The 23,157-nt window shown below is 41.9% G+C and overlaps 1 protein-coding gene across 13 annotated transcripts in view; it reads right to left on the reverse strand.

Moving 5' to 3' along the window:
- The window catches only part of GLRA2 (glycine receptor alpha 2), a 112,876-nt gene that overhangs the window by 20,520 nt on the left and 69,199 nt on the right, over window positions 1-23,157 (reverse strand). For 9 of the 13 annotated variants that reach the window (XM_083437465.1, XM_083437469.1, XM_083437461.1 and 6 more), the window contains 2 exons: window positions 1,781-1,930; window positions 847-966 (listed from right to left, as the gene is read on the reverse strand). The exons of 1 other annotated variant lie outside the window; for it this stretch is intronic. In XM_083437465.1, coding sequence (XP_083293591.1) covers window positions 847-966; window positions 1,781-1,930 — 270 coding nt within the window. The remainder of the gene's footprint in view (window positions 1-846; window positions 967-1,780; window positions 1,931-23,157) is intronic. 3 more of the 13 variants (XM_083437466.1, XM_083437471.1, XM_083437470.1) reach the window with 1 other exon arrangement.

Consider the following 23,157-nt stretch of genomic DNA (forward strand, 5'->3'; position numbering starts at 1 on the left):
AACATATATAAAAACATAATAAAACAATAAACATTTTTTTAAAAAACCCTTCCCTATACAGGATTGCCTTCAGACAGCTTGTGGGTTGGATAACTCCATGCCCTCCAACATTTATCCAATGAAAATAGGGATGTCCTAAGGAAAAAAGGGACATTCTGGGATCAAATCAGAAACCGGGACAGCTTCTCTAAATAGAAACAGCTTCTGGAGAATAGGGACACTTTGGAGGGTCTGTCATGGCACACGGCAGGATAACGTGCCTCCCCATACCATGATCCTGATGAAAATTGCCCTACCCACAGCTGGTATTGTCTCAGAGGAAAGCCTCCATTGGCATAAATGGAGGCTTTGCTTCTGGGAACTAATAGCAGGTGATGGGGCTTAATGAGGTCACAGGTTGAGGGAAAGAGTCAGATCCCCTTCCCTTGTCTGGGCCCAGTCCTGACCGTTCTACTACTACTGAGATTTCTGTTTACACTGAAATAACGAGACACACATGTTGCACTCATGGCATCAGTGCCACATGCAGATTGGCTCTGAGTCACAACTCAAAGTTCAGCAGTATAAGTGCATTGTAAATAATAGCAGAAATGAGCTTACCCATGTATGTGCTAATCCATGGTGAAAGAAGCAGCAGGACTGCCATGAAAGATGTAATGGGAAAGCAGCAGAAACACAGAGTACAAGAAGTCGAAACATACCAAGATCTACATATGGTCAGAACTGTTCTGTTTGACATAAGAGTTCTACTACTTACGATGCCATAAATATTGGCAGTTGCCAATTTATGACATCATTTTCATACAACCTCTCTCTCTCTCTCTCTCTCTCTCTCTCTCTCTTTACCCTCAAACTTGGATTGCAGATCTGATTCATTATCCCGTGTGCTGGTGACTCTTTCATCCGCAAGCCATTCATACGCCGTACCGACTCGACGCTTTCATTCCCAATAGCCACAGTCTGTGCCTGTTCCCAGATTGGCCAGAACAGAGAGCAGCAGCAAGAATGGAAATGGTGCAATGATATATGAAACGAAACAAAGCAAAACAAAAAGAAAAGTAAGAATGGCAGAGTTATTGAAGAGCATCCTGGTGAACAATGTAAAGCAACTGAGAAGGAGATCAATTGGAATTGGCTATGAAAGTCAAACTAAAGCAAAGAGTAGCTGAAATAATGTGATTAGTATGGTGTATGGGTTATTGTTGTTGTTGTTTGTTTGTTGAGAAAGATGGGTGGTAAATATCATATGGAGGTCAAGAGAAAATCAGCTTTGAATGAGTAGCTATTGTCAGGACTCTAGGCAATAAATTACTTCTAAAATTCCAGTTCAACATAATAATGGCACTTCAGCTGCCACAGTGCAAATACTGGTTGATGGATTGGCAGCTAAAGCAGAATCTAAAGACAACAATGCTAAAAAGAATGAAATGAAGACTGGTGCCTGGAAGACATTCAAATTAAAAGTGACATGAATATTCACAGCAAGCCTGAAATTTGCAAAATATCATGGGTTTGCCCTTTCAATATTGAATATTTCTCTACAGAAAGGCATACTTGGACTTGTTTTGCAAATATGAAAAACCTTTTGTTTTCAGTTCAGGCACTGATAGAAACACAATGAACTCCTGTTTTATATTCTCAGCTCCTTTCACTGACTAAAATTTTGAGGAGATAAAGAAATATATTTTGTGTCTTGCGTGCTAAAGGGAGGAAATCAGAAGAGTGCAAACAATTATTTTTTGGGAAAAACCATGATTATATGGAGGATAGAGTCTTGTACCTTGTTTTGCCTTCTCTGCCTTCTCCGAAGCCTGAGAAATTCCTTATGTTGCCTTGACACAAAATTCACTGCTGCGTATTCGAGCAAGGCAGCAAACACAAAGAGAAGACACACAGCCATCCAGATGTCAATAGCTTTTACATAAGAAACCTACAAGACAAAGGAAACGGGAAATAAAAATCATGGCATCTTGTAATGAGGAATGACAGATCTGCATGAGATGAAGACAGAAAACATCTACAGAGAATGTGGGCTTGCACAGAGAGCCTTTGTATTCTGATTTTACTAAGCACTGCAAACTGTCACATAAAGTAGAACTGCACTGAATGTTCCCTAATTTTGCTATGATTCCCTTTGAAAAGTACTACATTTGATCCAGTCAAACAGATGACCAGAATACATACACATAGGGCTATATTAAGCATATGCGGCGCCAGGGTGCAAAGATCTGCCCGGAGCCCCCCTAGGTTGCCCAGTCCCAGGCACACAGGAGGTGCAGAGCCACCCACAGCAGAAGAGCCCACTGTGGCACTTTGACTGACAGGCGGACTCTTCCCCAGACTCAACTCTCGGGCCCCAGACTGTCGGCCTGGTGCCCCTGAGAGCCCAGGGCCTGGGTGCCCCGCACCCCTAGCACCTATGGGTAAGATGGCCCTGCATACACATCCCCAACATTCACATTGTTTTGTTACTGTACAGTGACCCCTTTGATCTGTTCTCCTCCGTGCCATTCTTCTTTACCCTTGGGCAGTCTCCTCAAGTGTGATTGGCTGCGATGACCCACAGGGTGTTCATGACATCATTACTTCAGACGTAACATCATGACATCATTATCAAAATCACTTTGGCCGCCACAGCCACTAGGATTCAAGGGCAGTGTGGCTGAGGACTATGAGGGGAAATATGATGAAGAGAAACAGTGCTGAGAAGAACAGCAAAGATTGGACAGGTGTGTGTTTACAATTTGTGCAGGAAATCCACCAAAATTAGAAAGCACTTTTCAATACTCTTGAGGAACATGAAAACAAGTGAGTCCTGACAGAAACGCCAAAAGAAACTCCCCAAATGAAGGAGTTTGTGTTTTATATATTCAGAAATATCACCACCTTTGTAGCAGACTGAAGTTGAGAACTTTATTATCTGTCTACCACTACATTCTGCATAGTATCTAGAATAACTCTACAGCCACGATGCTGTGCACACTAACTAGGGAACAGTGGTAGCTAGTGAGGTAGGGTTGAGCAGGTTACCTCTCACAACCCTCAGTCCCAGCTGCTACTGCTGGAGAGTAAGTCTTAATGAACTTATTTTCATATCATCACGCAGTAAGACATGTATAAGTGGAGTCAGGAGGTTTAAAGGCAACAACGTACACTGTCACTATATAAGACTTTCACAAAAAAAATGGCAGCAGAACACGAACAGACAAGGGGGAGGGACCAACAGCACCCAGAAGGGTTTCACTTCCTCCATTAGGTTTTAGGAAAAAGGACAATCAGGACCTGAGGGCAGCCCTTCATCTTGGTTTCAGAACACATTCATAATAAGCAGCAACAACCTCCTGAGTTTCATCCCATTCCTCTTCCTCTGTTTTTTCATTCATTCAGCGCTATCTCAAACAAGTTACTGCCTAATTGTAAGAGAGCAAAATGTTACGAAGCCACTCCAGTTTTAAACGCATGATGTGATTTGGTCTCCAGTGCAGCTGTACTTGGCATTTGTTGCAAGCTCTTCTAAATATATATTTGCAATGCCTTCATAGCATGTCTTCCTATTCCCCGCTCCCCTGCCCTCCGTTCCATAAAACCACCCACCTTATAAGGAATTTATAAACACCTGGAAGTTGTTCTGAGTCACCTTATTGTTGGATGTGAAGCCTCAAGGATCTGCATTTCTGACCGAAAAAAAATCCTTCCCTAGAGTTAATAAAGGCACTGAGGGCAGGAGGGCACTTAGCCATCCTGTCACTTAAACTTCCAGATGCTGCGCTAGCTGGGTTATTTTGATGCTGCAATATTTTGTGTTGTGCTGAATTTTGCCCTCACAGTTCTAGAGAATAATTGTTCATAAGGAAAAGGCTGCCCCCTGGTCTCTTTCTCAGGATTCTAGAGAACTTATTTTATAATTTTGTTTGAGCATTTTTTAAAAAATTGTTCCTTAATTATGAGGGAGGTAAGGGGTGTTTAGGATTAAGTGAGTGCCCCCTTTCATTGTTCAACCATCTATGGGTCTTCTGCAACCTTCACTTTCTGGGAGCCCCACAATATGCTTGGCTGGGCTTTCCTATTAGAGTGGGCACTCCAGAAGGCTGCAGAGTGCAGGCCACTAGAGAGGTTATTTGTAGAATAAAAGAAAGGACAAACATCCCTTGGACATCTTGAAAGAAAATAGTCACCCTCTTTTCTGCCTTGGGACGCGGGTGGCGCTGTGGGTTAAAGCCTCAGCACCTAGGGCTTGCCGATCAAGAGGTCGGCGGTTCAAATCCCCACGGCGGGGTGCGCTCCCGTTGTTCGGTCCCAGCGCCTGCCAACCTAGCAGTTCGAAAGCACTCTTGGGTGCAAGTAGATAAATAGGGACCGCTTACTAGCGGGAAGGTAAACGGCGTTTCCGTGTGCGGCTCTGGCTCGCCAGAGCAGCGATGTCACGCTGGCCATGTGACCCGGAAGTGTCTTCGGACAGCGCTGACCCTCGGCCTCTTGAGTGAGATGGGCGCACAACCCTAGAGTCTGTCAAGACTGACCCGTACGGGCAGGGGTACCTTTACCTTTACCTTTCTGCCTTGGTCAGACCACAGGTGGAGTAATTCTCCACCACATGGAGTAGTGTCCAGTTCCATGTGTAGTAGTGTCCACGTGGAGTAGTGTCCAGTTCTGGGCACCACAATTTAAGAAGGATATTGACAAACTAGAACATGGGCAGAGGAGGGCAACCAAGGGTCTGGAAACCAAGTCTTACGATGAATAGTTGAGGAAGTTGCGTATGTTTAGCATGGAGAAGAAGAGACTGAGGGGAGATACAATAGCCATCTTCAAATAGCTAAAGGGCTGCCACATGGAGGATGGAGCAAGCTTGGTTTCTCCTGCTCTGGAGGTTAAAACCCGAACCAATGGATTCAAGTAACAAGAAAAAAGATCCCAACTAAACATCAGGAAGAACTTTGTGACAGTAAGAGCTGTTTGAGAATGGAACAGACTCCCACAGGAGGTAGTGGACTCTCTTTCCTTGGAGGTTTTTAAGCAGAGGTTGGATGGCCATCTGTCATGCATGATATAGCTGAAATTCCTGCATTGCAAGGGGTTGGAATAGATGACTCTCAGGATCCCTTCCAACTCTACAATTCTATGTTTCTATCATTCTCTACCCCCATGTGCCCATTTCTTCTATCCAAGAGTGATATTCTGCCCCAAGGCAGAATCACATAGATTTATGTGGAAAGAAAATATAGCATTATTCTCAGTGCATTGCAATAAATAAAAAACAGAATCATAGGTATAAAATCCTGCATCCATAGCAACAATCAGCAAACCTCCCACGAGTGTCAGCAAGATATATATTGTCTGCTTCATCTGTTATGGAATGCAATTCTCAATATTGACCATTAGCTTCTAAGGGTAGAAAGCTAGATCTTTGTTTGTTAGCGGCTCACTAGCTTGTCACACAACACTTTGTGGGCCAAACTAGATGCCATTAATAATTAGATGAATTCTTATGTTAGAATAAACAACATGCAGGCACAGGGGTGCCTGATCCAGATCAAGGGGAGGCAAAGAGTGCTTAATCCTTTGCTCTCTGATGAAGTCCAGTTCCTAATTGCACTTCTCCCATGCTGGCTCTTTGCACCGTATGGAAGCATTGCGATTCTACTCAGGCACATGGGGCCAGGATAAGAAAGAGTCAGCATGATACTGTCAGTACTCTCTGAATACCATGAAGTGCTCAATAAGAAAGCCACAGGAAATAGGAGTCCATATAAGACTGCCTGAGGACTTCCTGTACTGAGAAGGAACAAGGAAACGTGCTTTACTTCACTCTACCCTTATGTTGACTTAAACTACATGGAGAGGTGGATCTTGCCACACTGACCAAAAGAAGGGGACTAGATCTGGTTTAATTGACTAAATTAGGGAACCCCAAAGGTTTCTAGATTGCCTAACTTTAACTGTAATCCACATAAAACCATGCAATGAGAGGTCACTGGATGATTCATTATTGTGGAATAGCCATGCTTTGCTCACTCATTGTTCTTGGCACATCTGTATGAACAAAATGTCCCCCCTCTCATCTTTCACCTCAGCTTCCCCCATCCCACCCCCAGAGCTCAGAAAATCTGGCATTGGCTGCATGCACACTATATGTTTAAACACATGGCTACCCCCCAGCACCCCTTAAAAAGTACAGTTCCCATGATTCTTTGGAGGAGATCCATGTGCTTTAAAAGTATGGTGTGTACACAGCCTTTGTTATCCCAATGGAATAACACTTTCCCCAGGTGTAGGTGGTCTAAAGCAGGGGTCAGCAAATGTTTTCAGCAGGGGGCCAGTCCACTGTCCCTCAGACCTTATGAGGGCTCGGAATATATATTTTTTTTTTTTGGGGGGGGAGAATGAATTCCTATGCCCCACAAATAACCGAGAGATGCATTTTAAATGAAAGCACACATTCTATTCATGTAAAAACACCAGGCAGGCCCCACAAATAACCCAGAGATGCATTTTAAATAAAAGGGCACATTCTACTCATGTAAAAACACGCCTTAGTTTGCCTAACCATGGTCTAAAGCATAGCTTTTCTTGCAGGCTATGGAAGATATAGATTTCTCTAGCCATTTTCTCCTCCATCGTTTGTCACTCTTCTCTAGGAATCTAGGCACTCACTTTTAGAGAAAGGATTGGATACTGTGACAAACAAATTAATTTTTAAAAAATCCATAATTTGCCATGCAGTCAAATGTTCATTAATCAATTCAAAGCCATTTTTTCTTAACCCAAACCAAATATCTCATGCGGATGCTGAATTATTTTGTTTTTGATGACTATGAGTGATATACGTCAGGAAATGTGCTTGCAGTTGCTCTTGATCAAAGATACCTGGAGCATTTTTACCTGCCCTGACATCTGCAAAATATTAAATCACTCAAATCTTTAAATGACACAAATAATATATGATCTATTTTTGCCTTCTGCCTTTTCTAAAAAAAAAGCTTTTGTGTAACATGTCCACCCCTCCCCCCTCCCGACGACTGGAATGTCCCCATTCCATCTCCAATGTCATCAAGGTCTCTTCTACCTTGGAAAGAGGCCAGACGTGTTACCTTGAGTCTGCCGGTGGTGAAGGACTGAAAAGTGCTCTTATTTGCTCAAGTGTAATTTGTGAAGAAAACTGCAATTTGGGCTATATAAAACCCTTTTGGAGGGGGAAAGAAATTATTCACAGAGACGGTCTTTAGCGCACTAGACTGCAGGGGTACTGCATGCTGACCAAACATAGTTGTAAAATAATGAAATAAATTGAATTCAGGGTTGCTTATTGCTAGGATTACTATTATTATTTTGGTTAAAGCACCTTGTCATCATATCAGGTATGAGCAGCATAAAAAGAAAAGAGCCAAGGAATTTGTAGCATAGAAGTGAAGACAACACTCAACAGTGCCACAATCCATAGCCATACATTTCTCCTAGTACTAATACATACAGAACCCTTCAAACCACCACTTTACATCTTGTTTCATAAATTTGTCTCATTTTACGCATGGGGGTAACAAGCATGCAAGGGCTATTTGGGGAAGTTTTTAATGTTTAATGTTTTATTATGTTTTTATATATGCTGGAAGCCATCCAGAGTAGCTGGGGAAACTCAGTCAGATGGGCAGGGTACAAATACCGTATTTTTTTGCACCATAACACTCACTTTTTTCCTCCTAAAAAGTAAGGGGAAATGTCTGTGCGTGTTATGGAGGGAATGCCTACAGGTGGCATGCCTACGGATTTTCCTCCTCTAAAAACTACGTGCGTGTTATGATCGGGTGCGTGTTAGAGAGCGAAAAATACGGTAATAAAATTATTATTGTTGTTGTTATTAGAAATGTACCCCAATATTTGCACTCACAAGATACTAAAGAGCAGGCTTCCTCAAACTCAGCCCTAGAGATGGTTTGAGACTACAATTCCCATCATCCCTGACCACTGGTCCTGCTAGCTAGGGATCATGGGAGTTGTAGGCCAAAAACATCTGGAGGGCCGTGTTTGAAGAAGCTTGCTAAAGAGCTTCCCCATTCACTTCTGTGAAGGAAACAGGACTTGGGTGGGGTTTGTACATAAGTCTTCTAGCCCTAATCATGGTTTGAGGAAGAAAGACCATCTTTTTCCTTTTCGGAATGAGGACATTTTAGCTACCCAAACCTAGAATGACAAGGACCTTTTCAAGCTGGATGAGAAGAGGCTTGATCGGTAGTGATCATAATAAGAGGAGATACCTCATTTGCTCACATTCCATCATTTAATCTGATGTTGTTTTCAGTGTCGGCAAGGCAATTGTCGCTAACCAATGGACTTAATTTATTCATTGCTAATATGGAGAGACTATCAGTCATAAGAAATAAACAAATATACTTCCTTTCATAATTATGCCTTGAAGAAAGTCATAGAAATCTGTGTGCTTTGAAAGAAGCTTCAAATGATAGAAAAGAATTCAGGAGGAGGTTTTTTAAATAATTTTTTGGCTAATCATCAACAGCAAAGATCAAGAGTATTTTTTTTTAAGCCAATAGCTTCAGGCTTACTTTTTCTAATTTTAGGTTCTTCTTATTTGGTTCAGTGAACTGGATCACTTTTAATGGTTCACTTAGTTGTGACTGCTATAGAAACTACAGTGTGGAAAATGTATTTTCTTAATGTACTGCAGTCACCTGCATAGTTGGAGTCATTCTGAATTTCACCAGCGTTTTCAAAGGCAAAAGCAATACGGAGCTGTTTGTGTGTGCACACGCAGTTGTGTGGATACACCCACCCACATGTAGAACACTGAACTGGACAATTCATACATTTACATTTCCAGCTGCTAAATACTGCATGTCTTTGTTCATTTTGCTTATGTTTTGCAATGCTGAATAAAATAAACTATACCTTTAATTTTGCAACAAAGCTACTCACATTACCATTTTAAACAAAATGTTGAACTCAATTAAATCAAAAGTGCTCTCCACTTAATATCAAAGCTATCAAATGTTAAATGAATTATGTAGCTTACACTTTTGACTATTATAGGGTTTTTTATTATATAATTTTAATTACATTTTCTGTTTTACAATTTAAAATACTCATTTCACATCCTTAAGATATCAGTGACTTCCCTTCTTCTCTTTCCCTGGTTCATTTTACATATCATAAATCCCTGCATAGTTTACAAAAACTATACCAGTCAGTATTCTATTATTGTATCCATCAAAACTTATTTACACTGTTGAATTTATCTTAATGCTGCCAGCATTTTCAGATTTACACAATAATTTCCCATATATTCCACAAACATTTTCCAATCTTCTTTAAACGTATGTTCTTCTTGTTCTCTTACTCTATATGTTAAGTCTGCAGGTTGTACATATTCTGTCAACTTAATTTGCCATTCTTCTTTGGTTGGGTTGACTATTACAGTCCCCCCCCCCACACACACATGGGCCACCATCAGCTTTTTGGGAATTCTTTTGGACTTGTTCATCTAGCTCAGCTGTTTCCAACCTTCTTCCCTCCAGATGATTTGAACTACAACTCACATCAGCTCCAGCCACTGCATACAAAATGTGTTTATTGGGCAAAATTCACATTAAAATGCTAGTGAATTTTCACGTGCATTTAAAAAAAAAGAAAGAAAAAAAGAATGCCCCATTGCTGCAGAAATCTGAAGAGCTAAGGGCTCATCCAGACTTCCTTTTGCAGAGTGCTTTCCAGGCACAAGTCAGTGCCTTAAAGCTTCATGCCCAAGCATTATTTTTGTTTGTTTGTTTGTTTTTTGGCCCTGTGCATTTTACCACTGAATCCACGAAAACAGCAAATGCCGTTTGAACTGATGGAGTGGAAAAACATGGATTTTCCCATGGAAAGCGCCGGAACAAACACACACACCTGCTCAGACACAGAGCTGAAAAGCCATATGAAAGAAAGTTGGAATGAACCCCAGATTTAAGATTGGGAACTGGAGAGAACCTTCCATCCCGTTGCTAGCATGATACAGCCTTTTAATCCACTGTAAATGTGCAAATATAAAGTTCTAGTTTACCCTTGAATCCTTCCTGCAAACAGTGACAGTTTGGAGGCACTGCAAGTCAAACAGTGAAAGATATTTGGATGGCACGTTTTGTGTGCAGGTAGCAAAGGCTCCTCCAGTTGAGCTGCTTATACAGTATTTGCATTGATTTGCTTGCACAAAGCTTACATTGTGGTTTGACTATTGAGCATTTGTTCTGATTTGTTTATGGGATGGTTCTGCAACAATGAGCATTCACCCTGATTTGCTCGTGAGGTATTTATACATCATCCTGTTAACCATTTGTTCATTCCACACTTCTCAGTTCTTTCCCATGTCGATTTCCTAACCACAAAAAGTCCATTCAAAATGTGGATTTGTTGCACTAGGGTGACAGAGTGCTTTGATTCATTTTAATTGTGATTTCCTGGCATGTGCTCGAATCTCTTCTGCAGAACACTTTCTGGAGCTACTCTGTGTCTCTGCAAGACCTATGTGATGTTCTTGAACATCTGCAGAGCAAGTCTGCCAAAGGTGAGTGAAACAGTCCAAGTCTCACAGCAAAATGTATTTGGGTGGTATGGTTTGTGCACAGCTACCAAAGCAGTATAAAGAGTTATCAATCCTTTCTCTCCTTTAAATATCTCTTTCACTGAAATATATGAACAATGTTGTGAAAAGACACCTCTCATCTCCCACAATTCCTTCTTGGACTCCTGGTATTTTATTTTATTTTTAAAGTTGGGCTTGTAAATACAGGTGTACAGGGACTTGTTTTTAAGCCAGCCCAGTTTTATTAGATTCCCTTTCATGTTGCACCTTGTGAAAATAAGTGCGTGCACTTATCTCACTATGATGGATTTCTCTCGGTTGCTTGCTGTCAAGAAAACTTGTTAGTTACATTGCACCCATCAAGCTTTATTTATGGCTTGGCTTTGAAAGATGACCACATCAGGTGCCTGCCCAGCTCCTTTATGAAATGTTAAGACAATAGGGTATGTTCCTCTAATACAATATTCTCCTGCTTTCCTGCACTCCCATAGAGAACTTAATGCACAATATGGGAGTTGCAACTTTTCTGACTGACCATCCCTTTACTTGGAATAAAGTGGTTTATTGATCATGCTAGCTGGTCGGCTACAACATTTCAAAGTAGGGATGTATCACAATTTGAACCCATTTCACCATCATGGGATGACCCAGACCACTTGCTGCTTACCAGATGATAGACTTTAACTCGGTCTAATCACATGACAAATTAATAATTCTTTTCTCCTTTGGAGTCCTTCATCTTTTTATAGAATGTATTTTTTATATAGAATAAAGCTGGAGAATGTGTATACAGTGGTGCCTCACAAGACGAAATTAATTTGTTCTGCAGGTTTTTTCGTCTTGTGAATTTTTTCATCTTGCGAAGCACCACTGTGTATTGATGGCTTCCCATAGGAATGCATTGGCGGTTTTTAAAAAAAGGTGAAGCAAGCCCATAGGGAAATCCGTCTTGCGAAGCAACTCAGAAAACGATAAACTCTTTCGTCTTGCGAGTTTTTCGTCTTCCGAGGCATTCGTCTTGCGAGGTACCACTGTATACATATATGTATACATATATATACATATATGTATATGTACACACATTATCACAAGTGTTTATTTTGCTAATGACTACAAAAGAACCAAGGGGAGGGGCAGAAAAAGCAGCTCCACTTGAACAAAATCCTAAAATGTTGTAATGTCTGTGTGGAAAATCATGAGGCCCAATAAAAGTTTTATGTGCCTATATGAAGCAGAATGCTGCTCTAGATTTATAACATATGGTACCCAGTGTTATGATTATGGTTCTGTTATATGGATTGTGGCCATGCCTGCACAGTGATATTTTTGTTTGACAAGCTTCCGCAGGAGGTGAGGATGGGCAGTTCAAACAGTAACTGTGAGGATGGATGGTCACTTTTTATTAAGCCCACAGAGAACAATGAACCTGTCATACAAACCATGCCTCCGCAGGCTTGTTTAAAGTGAACTGAACAATCAAACACCAAGATGCAATCACTGTGAAGAATTATCTGGGCTTTGGTCCCTGAGATCTGCCCCTCCTGGGCTTGGTAGTTACTTGCTCTCAATGACAGGAAGGCATGGCTTTGATGAACTGAAGTGGCTGCATGGGGAGTGATGGAGCACATAGAACTCTGGGTTTAAATATGCCGATGCAAAGGCCAAATCTGTGGCTTTGCAGTCAGTTTTGTGCGCACCACCACACCTCATGCAACTACCTTGCTCAAGCTAGCAACAAATGATCACCATGCTCAAGAAGGTAATCTAAAGGGACTTTAGTAAAAGAGTGGCTAGCCATGCACACAACAGCTGTGTAACTTGGCCTGAATGTTAGCTTTCAGGGTTCCAAGAGCTGTCCTTCACTCTTGCAATTAGAAATTTGTTTGGTAACAGTGTCACCACTTTGTTTTGAGTGGAACTCCCTGAATGCAGATTCTGTGTGTGCTGAATGGAATGGAATGAGAGTTGTGGGGCATCATCACTCAACTGACCTTCTGGCAGATGGGTCACTGCTGCTTACTGGGAGGTAGAGTTGGAAGGGCAAGGCAGCAGGATGGTGAGTTCTGTGAAAAACAGCAGGAGCACCATTGGTGCTCTGGCTGGTGTGTTTGCACAGCACCAACCAGCTGCCAGCTGTAACTTGGTTGCCATAGGTCAGGTGAGCACCACCACTCTGCCACCTGCTACTGTGGATAAATTGTAACTCATTTGGATATTATATGAAAGTTGTGCTAATACCAAATTAGCAGCACAGACCATTACTAGATGGCAAATGCCTTCCTATCCTAGCTAGTTCAACTATTGACTGTGAAACATTGCCTCAAGCTACTACTATCTTGTTTCTCTTTTCTTGTTTCAAAAAAGTCAAAGTGCTACCATGGGACTGAAGGAAGCTAATGTTAAAAGAGATGAATCTCAGCATAAACTTGCAAATTAGAAACGTGGGTTGGCAGAATGAGAAAATAAGGGCAAATATACTTGATGATTGGCAGAAAGTGACATGCAGTGAATTCTCCACCTCTTAAATTGCTCTGATTTTGCTATGAGAATAGCAAGTTCAAATGTAGCAGTTCTTTTGGTCAAATGCATCTAATGTTCCCTCTCAGAATGCAGATTTAAAGTGAATGGGTGTCATATAGGCAGAGATATCATATATGACAGGCATTCACAATGCACATACAACTATCATTGAAGAAAAATGTGATACTGGATTTGCTTGGTCTTGGGCAGCAACACATACCCCTCTTCCCTCGCTGTTGTGCAGCTTATGGCTAGGATGAGTTTGCAATAAAAATTCCACCAAATCCTTAGAAATCGAGGGTTTATCTTGTAAATCAATACATGGTTTTGGATATCTTATCTACCACACCCTCAAATTTGTGAAACATTCAGATCAGTAGCTTACAGACTCTATGTACATTATGTATTCATGTACATTATGTATTCAGACCTCCTTAAGATCTGAGAGTCTCTCTCCCATTGTCAAGAAGGAGACCTACCAAAGAAAACTAAGAAAAATACACACACAAAAAACCCTGGGAAGTTGTTTGTCTCAATAATAATAATAATAATAATAATAATAATAATTTATTATTTATACCCCGCCCGTCTGGCTGAGTTTCCCCAGCCACTTTGGGCGGCTTCCAATCAAGTGTTAAAAACAATACAGCATTAAATATTAAAATCTTCCCTAAGCAGGGCTGCCTTCAGATGTCTTTTAAAGATAAGATAGCTACTTATTTCCTTCACATCTGAAGGGAGGGCGTTCCACAGGGTGGGTGCCACTACCGAGAAGGCCCTCTGTCTGGTTCCTTGTAACCTCACTTCTCGCAATGAGGGAACCACCGGAAGGCCCTTGGCGCTGGATCTCAGTGTCCAGGCTGAACGATGGGGGTGGAGACGCTCCTTCAGGTATACAAGACCGAGGCCGTTTAGAGCTTTAAACGTCAACACCAACACTTTGAATTGTGCTCGGAAACGTACTGGGAGCCAATGCAGATCTCTCAGGACCGGTGTTATGTGGTCCCGCCGGCCACTCCCAGTCACCAGTCTAGCTGCTGCATTCTGGATTAATTGCAGTTTCCGGGTCACCTTCAAAGGTAGCACCACATAGAGCGCATTGCACTAGTCCAAGCGGGAGATAACTAGAGCATGCACAACTCTGGCAAGACAGTGTCTTCTCTATAAATCTAGACACCTCTTAAGATGTCACAATCAAATTTCATGTTCCTGAGATTTATTTATTTATTTATTGTATTTGTTTGGATATAGTTGGGTGCCAATTGGAATTCCAGAAAGCTGGAGCAGAAATACAGGAAGCCTGGTTTCTAACTGGTGCTCATTGATAGGGAGACAGTAGGGGTGAAGCACGGGGAGCTCAGCCCTGTGCATCATGGCAATCTCATGCTCTTGCTGCTCCACACAGTTCTGAGTTCCCTTCCCCTCACCCTTCTCCTCTTGGGAAACACCAGCAGCCCACTGTGGTGGGAAGCTGGAGAGCAAGGGGGCCTCACCAGGGCTGTGTCAAGGACCACTTCTGGGTGACAGACTCAGACCCACCCTGTCAACTATGGCAAGTCAAAGGAAGAAAGGAGGATGGAAAGGGAATGCCTGGGAAACAGGAGAAGCATCAGCGTTTGTTTCAAAGGCTTCTGATTAGCAGTGGACCCCCAGCTAGTGCCTGACTATGCTGCCTGTTGATGCTGGCCATGCATCTCAGCGCTGCATAGCTTTGAAACTTGGCCAAGATTAAGTTTAAACAATGCCTTGAAGCCCATGAGCAGCTACGTGCAAACACCTGACCCTCCTATTGCCTTAGCAACTGCATGCATATCTAAAGCATTTTCTGCACATTTCAGAAATACCTTCTTTTGGAAACTTGAGTCATCCAAAAGACGTTTGTACTCAAAATAAGCTAGCCTCATATTTGCTGGATTCTGAAAAGGCAAAGTTTTTGTCAAGTATAATGCAGCAGTGTTTTGTGAAGAAATGTAGAGGTGATTTGGAAGAACCCCAACAACTTCTCTGTTTCTGCTTCCACTTGTAGGTAAAAACTGTTAGCTCATTGAATACAACAGAAGAATTTAATGACTTGCATATACTGCCTTCTATTGCTTTCAGTAAATGTTAACAATATGTGCCCTTATCTGCAATGATTGGGAAGACTAAATAAAGATTGGGGAACCTCAGGCTCAAGACCTGAGTGTGCTCATCCAGAACTCTCTGTCCAGCCATCAGATATTTCCTCAGGCCTCAAGTGAGTAAACTCTGGCCCACCTGGCTCTTTGTGTGTGTGTGTGTGTGTGTGTGTGTGTGGAAACATTTGGTTTTTGTTTGGCTGGGATGTCTTACAGAGGTATAATTTTCCCTCTCACTCTGTCCACCATTGGCTTGCAGCTCTCAGCAAGCTGCCCTTTTGGGATTGTGGCTCTCAGGGTGAAAAAGCAGGGGTGAACTCAGTTTCAGCACCTCTCAGGTGGGCGTCATTGCCATTCTAAAAGAACAAGGGAGGTATTCATGGTGATTTATGGTACCCCTTTTTCTAGAAACCCTGATCAAAGCAGTCTCTTGAGCATCTTGAGGTGCTTCTAAGCATACAGAGAGAGCATGCAATTTCTGCTGCTGTCTGCAGGATAAATGCAGCTCTAGAAGATTCCTGACTTTTAGGATCATATTTTATATATACCGGATGCTGTATTGTGAGGTGAGATGACAGGGCTGCTGTGATCCAGTCATGTGGAATTTCCTGCAACTATCTCATAGAATAACATCTTATATCCTCTGAAAAACCTCTGTTTTTCTTTCAATATCCAAACAAGAACAACAGTTTCAAAAGAAAACAACAGCAACAACATCATGAACTGTAAGACATGCAGTCTGGTCCTGCAGTTACTGATATGACACTCAATATATTCATGAATATATTTACGTCTTACTTTGTATGTTTCGTTCCTTTGTTGTCAACCATTGTTGTTTTGTGTTTGTGTTTGTGTATACAGCCCCCCCCCCCAATGTATTAAAATACTGTGGAAACAAGGTTTTAAAACCATTTACTTTAGGGCTCTGATAAACCATGAGCCTGTGATGTATTCATATTTGCTTTTCAATTATGTAAGACATCAATATTTGGGCAAGATATTTAATGGCTGCCATTTACTCTTCACTCCTGGCACTTTAGTAAGTCATCAAAGGGAAGCTGTGATTCTCAAATCACTCTGTTTGACACTGAGGTTGCCAAAGATGTCACATACTTTAAAGACATTTGGATGGGAAAGAGAAAGAACAAGGGCATCTTTCCTTCCTCCTGAAATTGTGGGAGCTGTACCATGCTAATTGTTTTATTGCTATATGTTCTCTCTCTGTGTGTCTCTCTCTGTGTGTGGGGGGGGGGGGCTCTGGAGATGGGAAAAGGTGAAGGATTTCATTTCCCCCCTTTTCCTCCCACCTGAAATCTCCCCACAGAGTTCAGAGAGAGCCCTTTCCCCCTTCTTTTTAGCCTCACATCCATGCCTATAAGCTGTTAAGACCTTAAATGGCCCAATCCCCCTTCACAACCATTTTCCTTCCATTTGAGTGGAGGCTGGTCCACTAACCTTACTCTGCCCTCAGTCAACCCCACCTGCATGACTTCTTTCTTACTATCATCAAGATAATGGCACTGCCTGTAGCAGCTTCCTCTTCCATGTTTCCCCTTGTAGAACTCAGCAGGGAAGAGGATGGGGACAAAACTAGAGTTAGCTGGCTCTGCCTGTCATTAGTTCTGGCTCCACCTGCTGTTGACCTCCTGGTCTTCCATCCTACCAGTCCAAATGGGCATCAGTCCCTGCTGTTGCTGTTTTGTATCTTCCACTGAAACCTTCAGAATTTCACAGGACTTCTGGATATGGATATGGATCCTTGTTGCACGCTTTTAGATCCTTTTAAGGACACTTTTATCTTTTAATTTTCTTCTTCTTCTTCTTCTTCTTCTTCTTCTTCTTCTTCTTCTTCTTCTTCTTCTTCTTCTTCTTCTTCTTCTTCTTCTTCTTCTTCGCCTATCTGAGGAGTACCATGAGCATCCAGAAACTACTTGTTTTTGGCTGCCTACCTTTTTACTGCCAAACTGAGAGGCACCAGACCACCCAAGTTCCATATTCAAAGAATTGATGATACTGACCCTGCTGGCAAATTATTTATTTGTTAGTTTATTTCGTTCCATTTAAGGATCATTTCCTAGGAAACATCTCAAAGTGATTTAGCAATAACACACCAGCAATCCAAACATATACATAACAATTTTATATATAGAAACCATTTCAAAGGTAAAAACTATTTCAAATCCTATACATAGATGGGGGGAGACGAGGGGAACTCCACTTAAAAGGTTTGTTGAAGGTCTTCAGCAGGTACTGAAAAACAAGAGGTGTGCTTGAAAGGAAATGAACTGTGACCCCTGGTTTTGATTACTTGCTAGTTGCTGTACAGAAGTGGTAAAAACAGAGGGGCTTTCAAGGATTTTAAATCACCTTTGTGTCTTATGATTTCTTTTTTTAAAATGCCAGAAATGTCAGTATAATCTTCTCTGCCATTAGTAATTAGTAATATAGCAAAGCTTTTGTATCCCTGGTGAACTCTGTTCCACACATAACCTGCTGAATTTATTTCTTCCGCGTAAACTGACATTTACCTACCTGTCATCATGAATCTACAGTGGCTGCGGTGAAAAAGCAAGCCAAGAAACCTATCAGGCCACCAAAGCTGGGAAGATCCAGGCAGATAAAAAGCACTGTGGAGAGGGGGAAGGTATCCACCAGCTCAGGGATTAGGGAGAAGGGAGAAATTAAATACAGTTCACATGTGAAAGGGAATCTACCCAACTTTCCAAAACAATATGTTCTTCCAAGTCCACACTTCTTTGAATTTTTCAGCAGCGCTCTCCAGCCATGTATCTAAATCATGCATAAAATTGGGCTGTAAAGGACTGAGAAGCAGCTTGCAATCATTATTCTAAAATATCAGAGTATTGTGTTACGCAAAGCCACCTTTTACAGAAGAAAATAATCTGTGGTTACCCTAAAGCTCCTTGACTATGGGAATGTCTTTCCCTTCTTTTGTGTTGTTATTTGGGCCTGGAGGTGCAGATTGAAGACGACAAGAACGCACCCTGCCCCTCACTGTTGTGGTCCAAAGGAAAGCAGAGCAATATGTTTGGTGCCAGCTTGGCTGCAGAAGTTGCTGGAAGGAGGTGTACAAGACATCACCCAGACCTAATAATAATTATTAGGGACTCTACTCTAGATTTTTGCCTTTTCTTCTCCCGAGGTGCAAGGCAGCATAGGTTTAGGATCAGAGTTTATCTTCTCCTAGATGGGCTATGCCCATTTGCCCCTCACTTCCCCCTGCAGCACACGCAGAAACTGCCTTCTTGACCCAGTGGTCTCATCCGCCCAATCCCCTGGAGCCTGTCTTCACATGCAGGGGAAGTTCTACCCTCACCTGGTTTAGCTGGCCACTTGAAGCCATTTCCAGAGTGTGGCTGCTGTCACATGCTAACAGCTTCCAGGAGCCACAAGTGAGAGCTGAGTGCAGGGTGGGGACCAAAGTTGGACAAACTACCTGAGAAGGAGCACAGCGTGTTCCCCCAACACCCCATATACCCCAGGTTCATGATGGAGGCGAATAATGCATGTGGGCCTATGAAAACAGGCCACAAAATTCAAGTTGGTTTCCTTACATTCTTTTACTTCTATGGACCAAAATGACTATTCTTCTGGAGCTGTCATGGTTGACTAAATTGAGTGTTGAGGGAATGATCTGTTTCCCTTTTACATGTCCACATGGTTCTGAAAAACTGCTTAGAGGTGCTCATGTCCTTTCCAAAATTATTTTAGAAGAAGGATACTTTGAGTTTTCAAAGGTCACCTACTAGTGTTGTTTACTACTTTATAATTATTTTCAAATGAGAAGTGAAGGTTCTAATCAGCAGCTTGGCTGATTAATAAAACACAGGAGATGCTCCATTGTCCCAAACTACTTAACGAGAAACTCATTTCTCAAAGCCCTTCTTAATTACTCATGATTACTCGTGAGCAGATTAGCCGTACAACATTTAGTTCATCCACATCTCTGTTTCTCCTCCAGCTGTTCCTCTTCCTTTCAGTTCATAAAAGATGAAGAGGAGTTTTCTTTCCTTTTCACTGTATCATCCATCCTCATGCCTCCCTCAATTTCTCTCCTAACCATGGATCCACCTTTACCCATTTAACTATTCAATACAGAAATACCAATAAGGATATTCAGAATGTTAATATGAAATGCAAATTCCACTAAGCTGTAGCTAAGGGAGAGATGGGAAGCAGTGGTGCATTCATCTCTTATGTCAAGAGACCGGCTGCCATCGGTTCCTCTTCTCCCAGAACAATTTTCTGTTAAGATGATAATTATAAGAACTTCGTAAATTTAAGAACTGGTATCTGAGTTTTATTTTTTCCTTCTCCCTCCCCACCTTTTTTCTTTTGCGTCTTAGCATTTCCAAGAGCATGGGTAATCCTATGTATGTGGGGACATAGAAGAAATGTGATTCTATTTCCTTATCCTTCTACAGGAAGATACAATGGTTGAGGATATTTTATTTAGAAGACCTGTTGATCTCTAGCAAATAGGGGCATATCTTCAAACCTATATAGGGTTGGATCACTTCAAAGAATCCTGGGAATTATAATTTGGCAAAGCTGATGAGCATTCTCTGTTGACCTGTCCCTATCTCCTCCCCTCTCTGCCATCAGAGCTACAGTTCTGATGCCAGTGTGGTGCAGTGGTTAAGAGCAGTGGACTCATAATCTGGTGAACTGGGTTCGCTTCCCCGCTCCTCCACATGCAGCTGCTGGGTGGCCTTGAGCTAGTCACACTTCTTGAAGTCTCTCAGCCCCACTCACCTCACAGAGTGTTTGTTGGGAGGGAGGGAGGGAGGGAAAGGAGATTGTTAGCCGCTTTGAGACTGCTTTGGGTAGTGATAAAGCGGGATATCAAATCCAAACTCTAAACCAAACTCTCTATATTTCTTGGAGAAAGGAAATGGCCATTAAGCCAGTTTATATCTATACTCTTGATAGGTGCTATATTTCTCTAGGTAAAAAATCTTACTAAAAACTTGATTTAAAAAGCATTTCCATTACTATTGCTTTACTTACAGACTATTGGCAAATTTCCTGAAAAATAATGATATCCCACATAGTCTAACCTATTTATAGACCTTAAGATCTTCTCTTCCTTCCATTTTTTCCTTTCTTTCCCTCCTTTCCCCTCCTATCCTTTCCACTGAAGCCCTCTAGACATTGAGTTCAAGTGGGTACAGGACTGCAGCCAATGCACATGGTGTTCAATACATGAATATCAGCATTTGCTAAATGGATCAGTTGGAAAGTTGTGAGCTCAGTGTGCAGATCGTCTCCTTCTAGTGAGGAAAGCAGACAAAACTCTGCAGTATGAGTCATTAAGTATATTTAACCTCAGCCTTGTATACCACATATTTGACAGTTCCTGAGATGCCATTGGCAAACACTGGCCGTGCAAAAGCCATGTCATGTAGAAAATTCAGAGTTGAATTTTAAATTGGCTCGTTCTTAAGAGACATAAAAATGGAATGTTAATACTTTTATGCGAATATCTTCTGCTAAAGAAGTATGGAACATTAATGCTGGAATTATCTAAAGAAGGATAAATTTCTATTCTCTGCTACTACTCCCCCCCCCATACCCTTGTTATTCCCTTTTATATATGTCAGGGATCATAATTAAATACATGGACCAATGGATCTACTCAGTGTAAGAGAACTTCAGTAAAGGTTTCTTTATTCATTCAAGTATTTTAAATACCATCTTTCAGAGCATAGTTAGAATATAACATGTATTCAAATTTCATAGGAACATAAGAAGAACCCATTGGATCAGGTTGATGGACCAACTAGACCACCATCCTGTTCTCATCGCGGCCAACCAGATGCCTGTGGAAACCCACAAGCGGGTTTTGAGCACAAGTTTGAAATAACTTTATGAGAAACACAGCAGTTAGAAACACAACATCTTAAGAGCATAGGCCAATAAAACCTCATAAAAATGTATTAAAAGCCCCCGGCAATTGTACAAAAAACAAGCAAGCGAAGAAAAGAAAAGAAAAGCCCTGCAGCTACAAAAACCTTTAGAGGAAGTCCTCACCAAACCAAGCATATTTTCAAGGCCCATTTGATGGCCTGTATTGTATATTTAACCTCAGCCTTGTATACCACATATTTGACAGTTCCTGAGGTGCCATTGGCAAACAGCAGCCACGAAATTTAAAGACGCCTGCTTCTTGGGAGAAAAGCAATGACAAACCTAGACAGCACCCTACAAAGCAGAGACATCACCTTGCCAACAATGGTCTGTATAGTTAAAGCTATGGTTTTCCCAGTGGTGATGTATGGAAGTGAGAGCTGGACCATCAAGAAGGCTGATCGCCGAAGAATTGATACTTTTGAATTATGGTGCTAGAGGAGACTCTTGAGAGTCCCATGGACTACAAGAAGATCAAACCTATCCATTCTTAAGGAAATCAGCCCTGAGTGCTCACTGGAAGGACAGATCCTGAAGCTGAGGCTCCAATACTTTGGCCACCTCATGAGAAGAGATGACTCCATGGAAAAGACCCTGATGTTGGGAAAGATGGAGGGCACAAGGAGAAGGGAACGACAGAGGACGAGATGGTTGGACAGTGTTCTCGAAGCTACCAGCATGAGTTTGACCAAACTGCGGGAGGCAGTGGAAGACAGGAGTGCCTGGCGTGCTCTGGTCCATGGGGTCACGAAGAGTCAGACACGACTAAACAACAACAACAATTGTATGGAACCAATTCACTTGGAAGGGGTTCCCTAACTAGAGGGCAACCATGGAAAAGGCATTGTCTCTGTTGTCCCAAAGCCAATTTATCGTCTAGGTGGGCACACAAGCTGGCCCTTTGAAGCTTATCTTAAGAAATGAGCACACTTCATATTTCCAGTTGATCTTGATAAATGTCCAATCCAGTAGAATTCATCTGCATCTTGAAAAGCATGTAGAGCTGAGAGAGGAAGTGGGAAAGAGTGTCACTCTTTCAACTTCCTTTTTCAACTCTGCGTATTTCTAAAGTGAGAAAAAGGCAATAACCCTTAGCACCTCATGACCAAAGGGGCAGTGAGGTTGGGGGCTCAGAGGCCTTACAGGCACCCTGGAAAGACTTCTAGGGTATCATTAAATTCATGGGTGTCACACTAGTGAGCCCTGTGATAGAGGGACACGCACAGGATGCTATTTTAGTGGGCTGATTTGTGATTGTCACGGTGGCGAGATCCATCAAAGCATATGCAGCAAGATTCTCTACACTTATCATGAATACATGTAGGTTGGGCGGGGGGAGCCTACTGCTATGACACAGGCCAACAACCCCTGAAAGAGTTTCAGGACTCAGGTTATTTATGAAGGGAATGTTCAGTTACAGATACAGACTGAACAGATACGGGTTGTGCCTTCCATCCATTGTTTCCAAACGAGAAAGCCAGTACAAAATTTTATGAAGTCTCCCTCTGCTCCTTCCCCCTACCGTGTTCCATCTGAACAGGAACTAAATGTGTGGAATGCTGCCTTGACAGCAGTTTTAAAAGAGACTATTAGGTTTTCTTTACCTGACCTTAAATTTTCTGGTGAACAGCTCCCTGCAGCTCACTTTTCATCAACATCACTGTCATTAACAAGCTCGTCTTTATTCATGTGTAACAGCAAAATCTCCCATCTCCATTTCTCCCCTTAGGTAAATGTCACCATCCCTATGATTTGTGGTTAGTGATTGCTACCTACAATATCACATTTGTCTTGACTTAGCGGTGCTATGTAATGTGAACATTTTGGTTCCCATTAGGATGAGTAAAGTCATTTTGTGTTCCCTTGGCATTTTGGCATAACTTGATGCGTGGACAATGCGTCTCATTTAGAGATCTAAAAGCAAGGTGCTTCCCCAGACCACTGAACAAACTCTCTCTATCCACAGGAATACCAAAGAGTCATCGGATCCTAGGATCAATGCTGCCTCGTGATGGCGCA

This window comes from Podarcis tiliguerta, assembly GCF_965153285.1.
Source record: "Podarcis tiliguerta genome assembly, chromosome: 4".
NCBI classification, from domain to species: domain Eukaryota; kingdom Metazoa; phylum Chordata; class Lepidosauria; order Squamata; family Lacertidae; genus Podarcis; species Podarcis tiliguerta.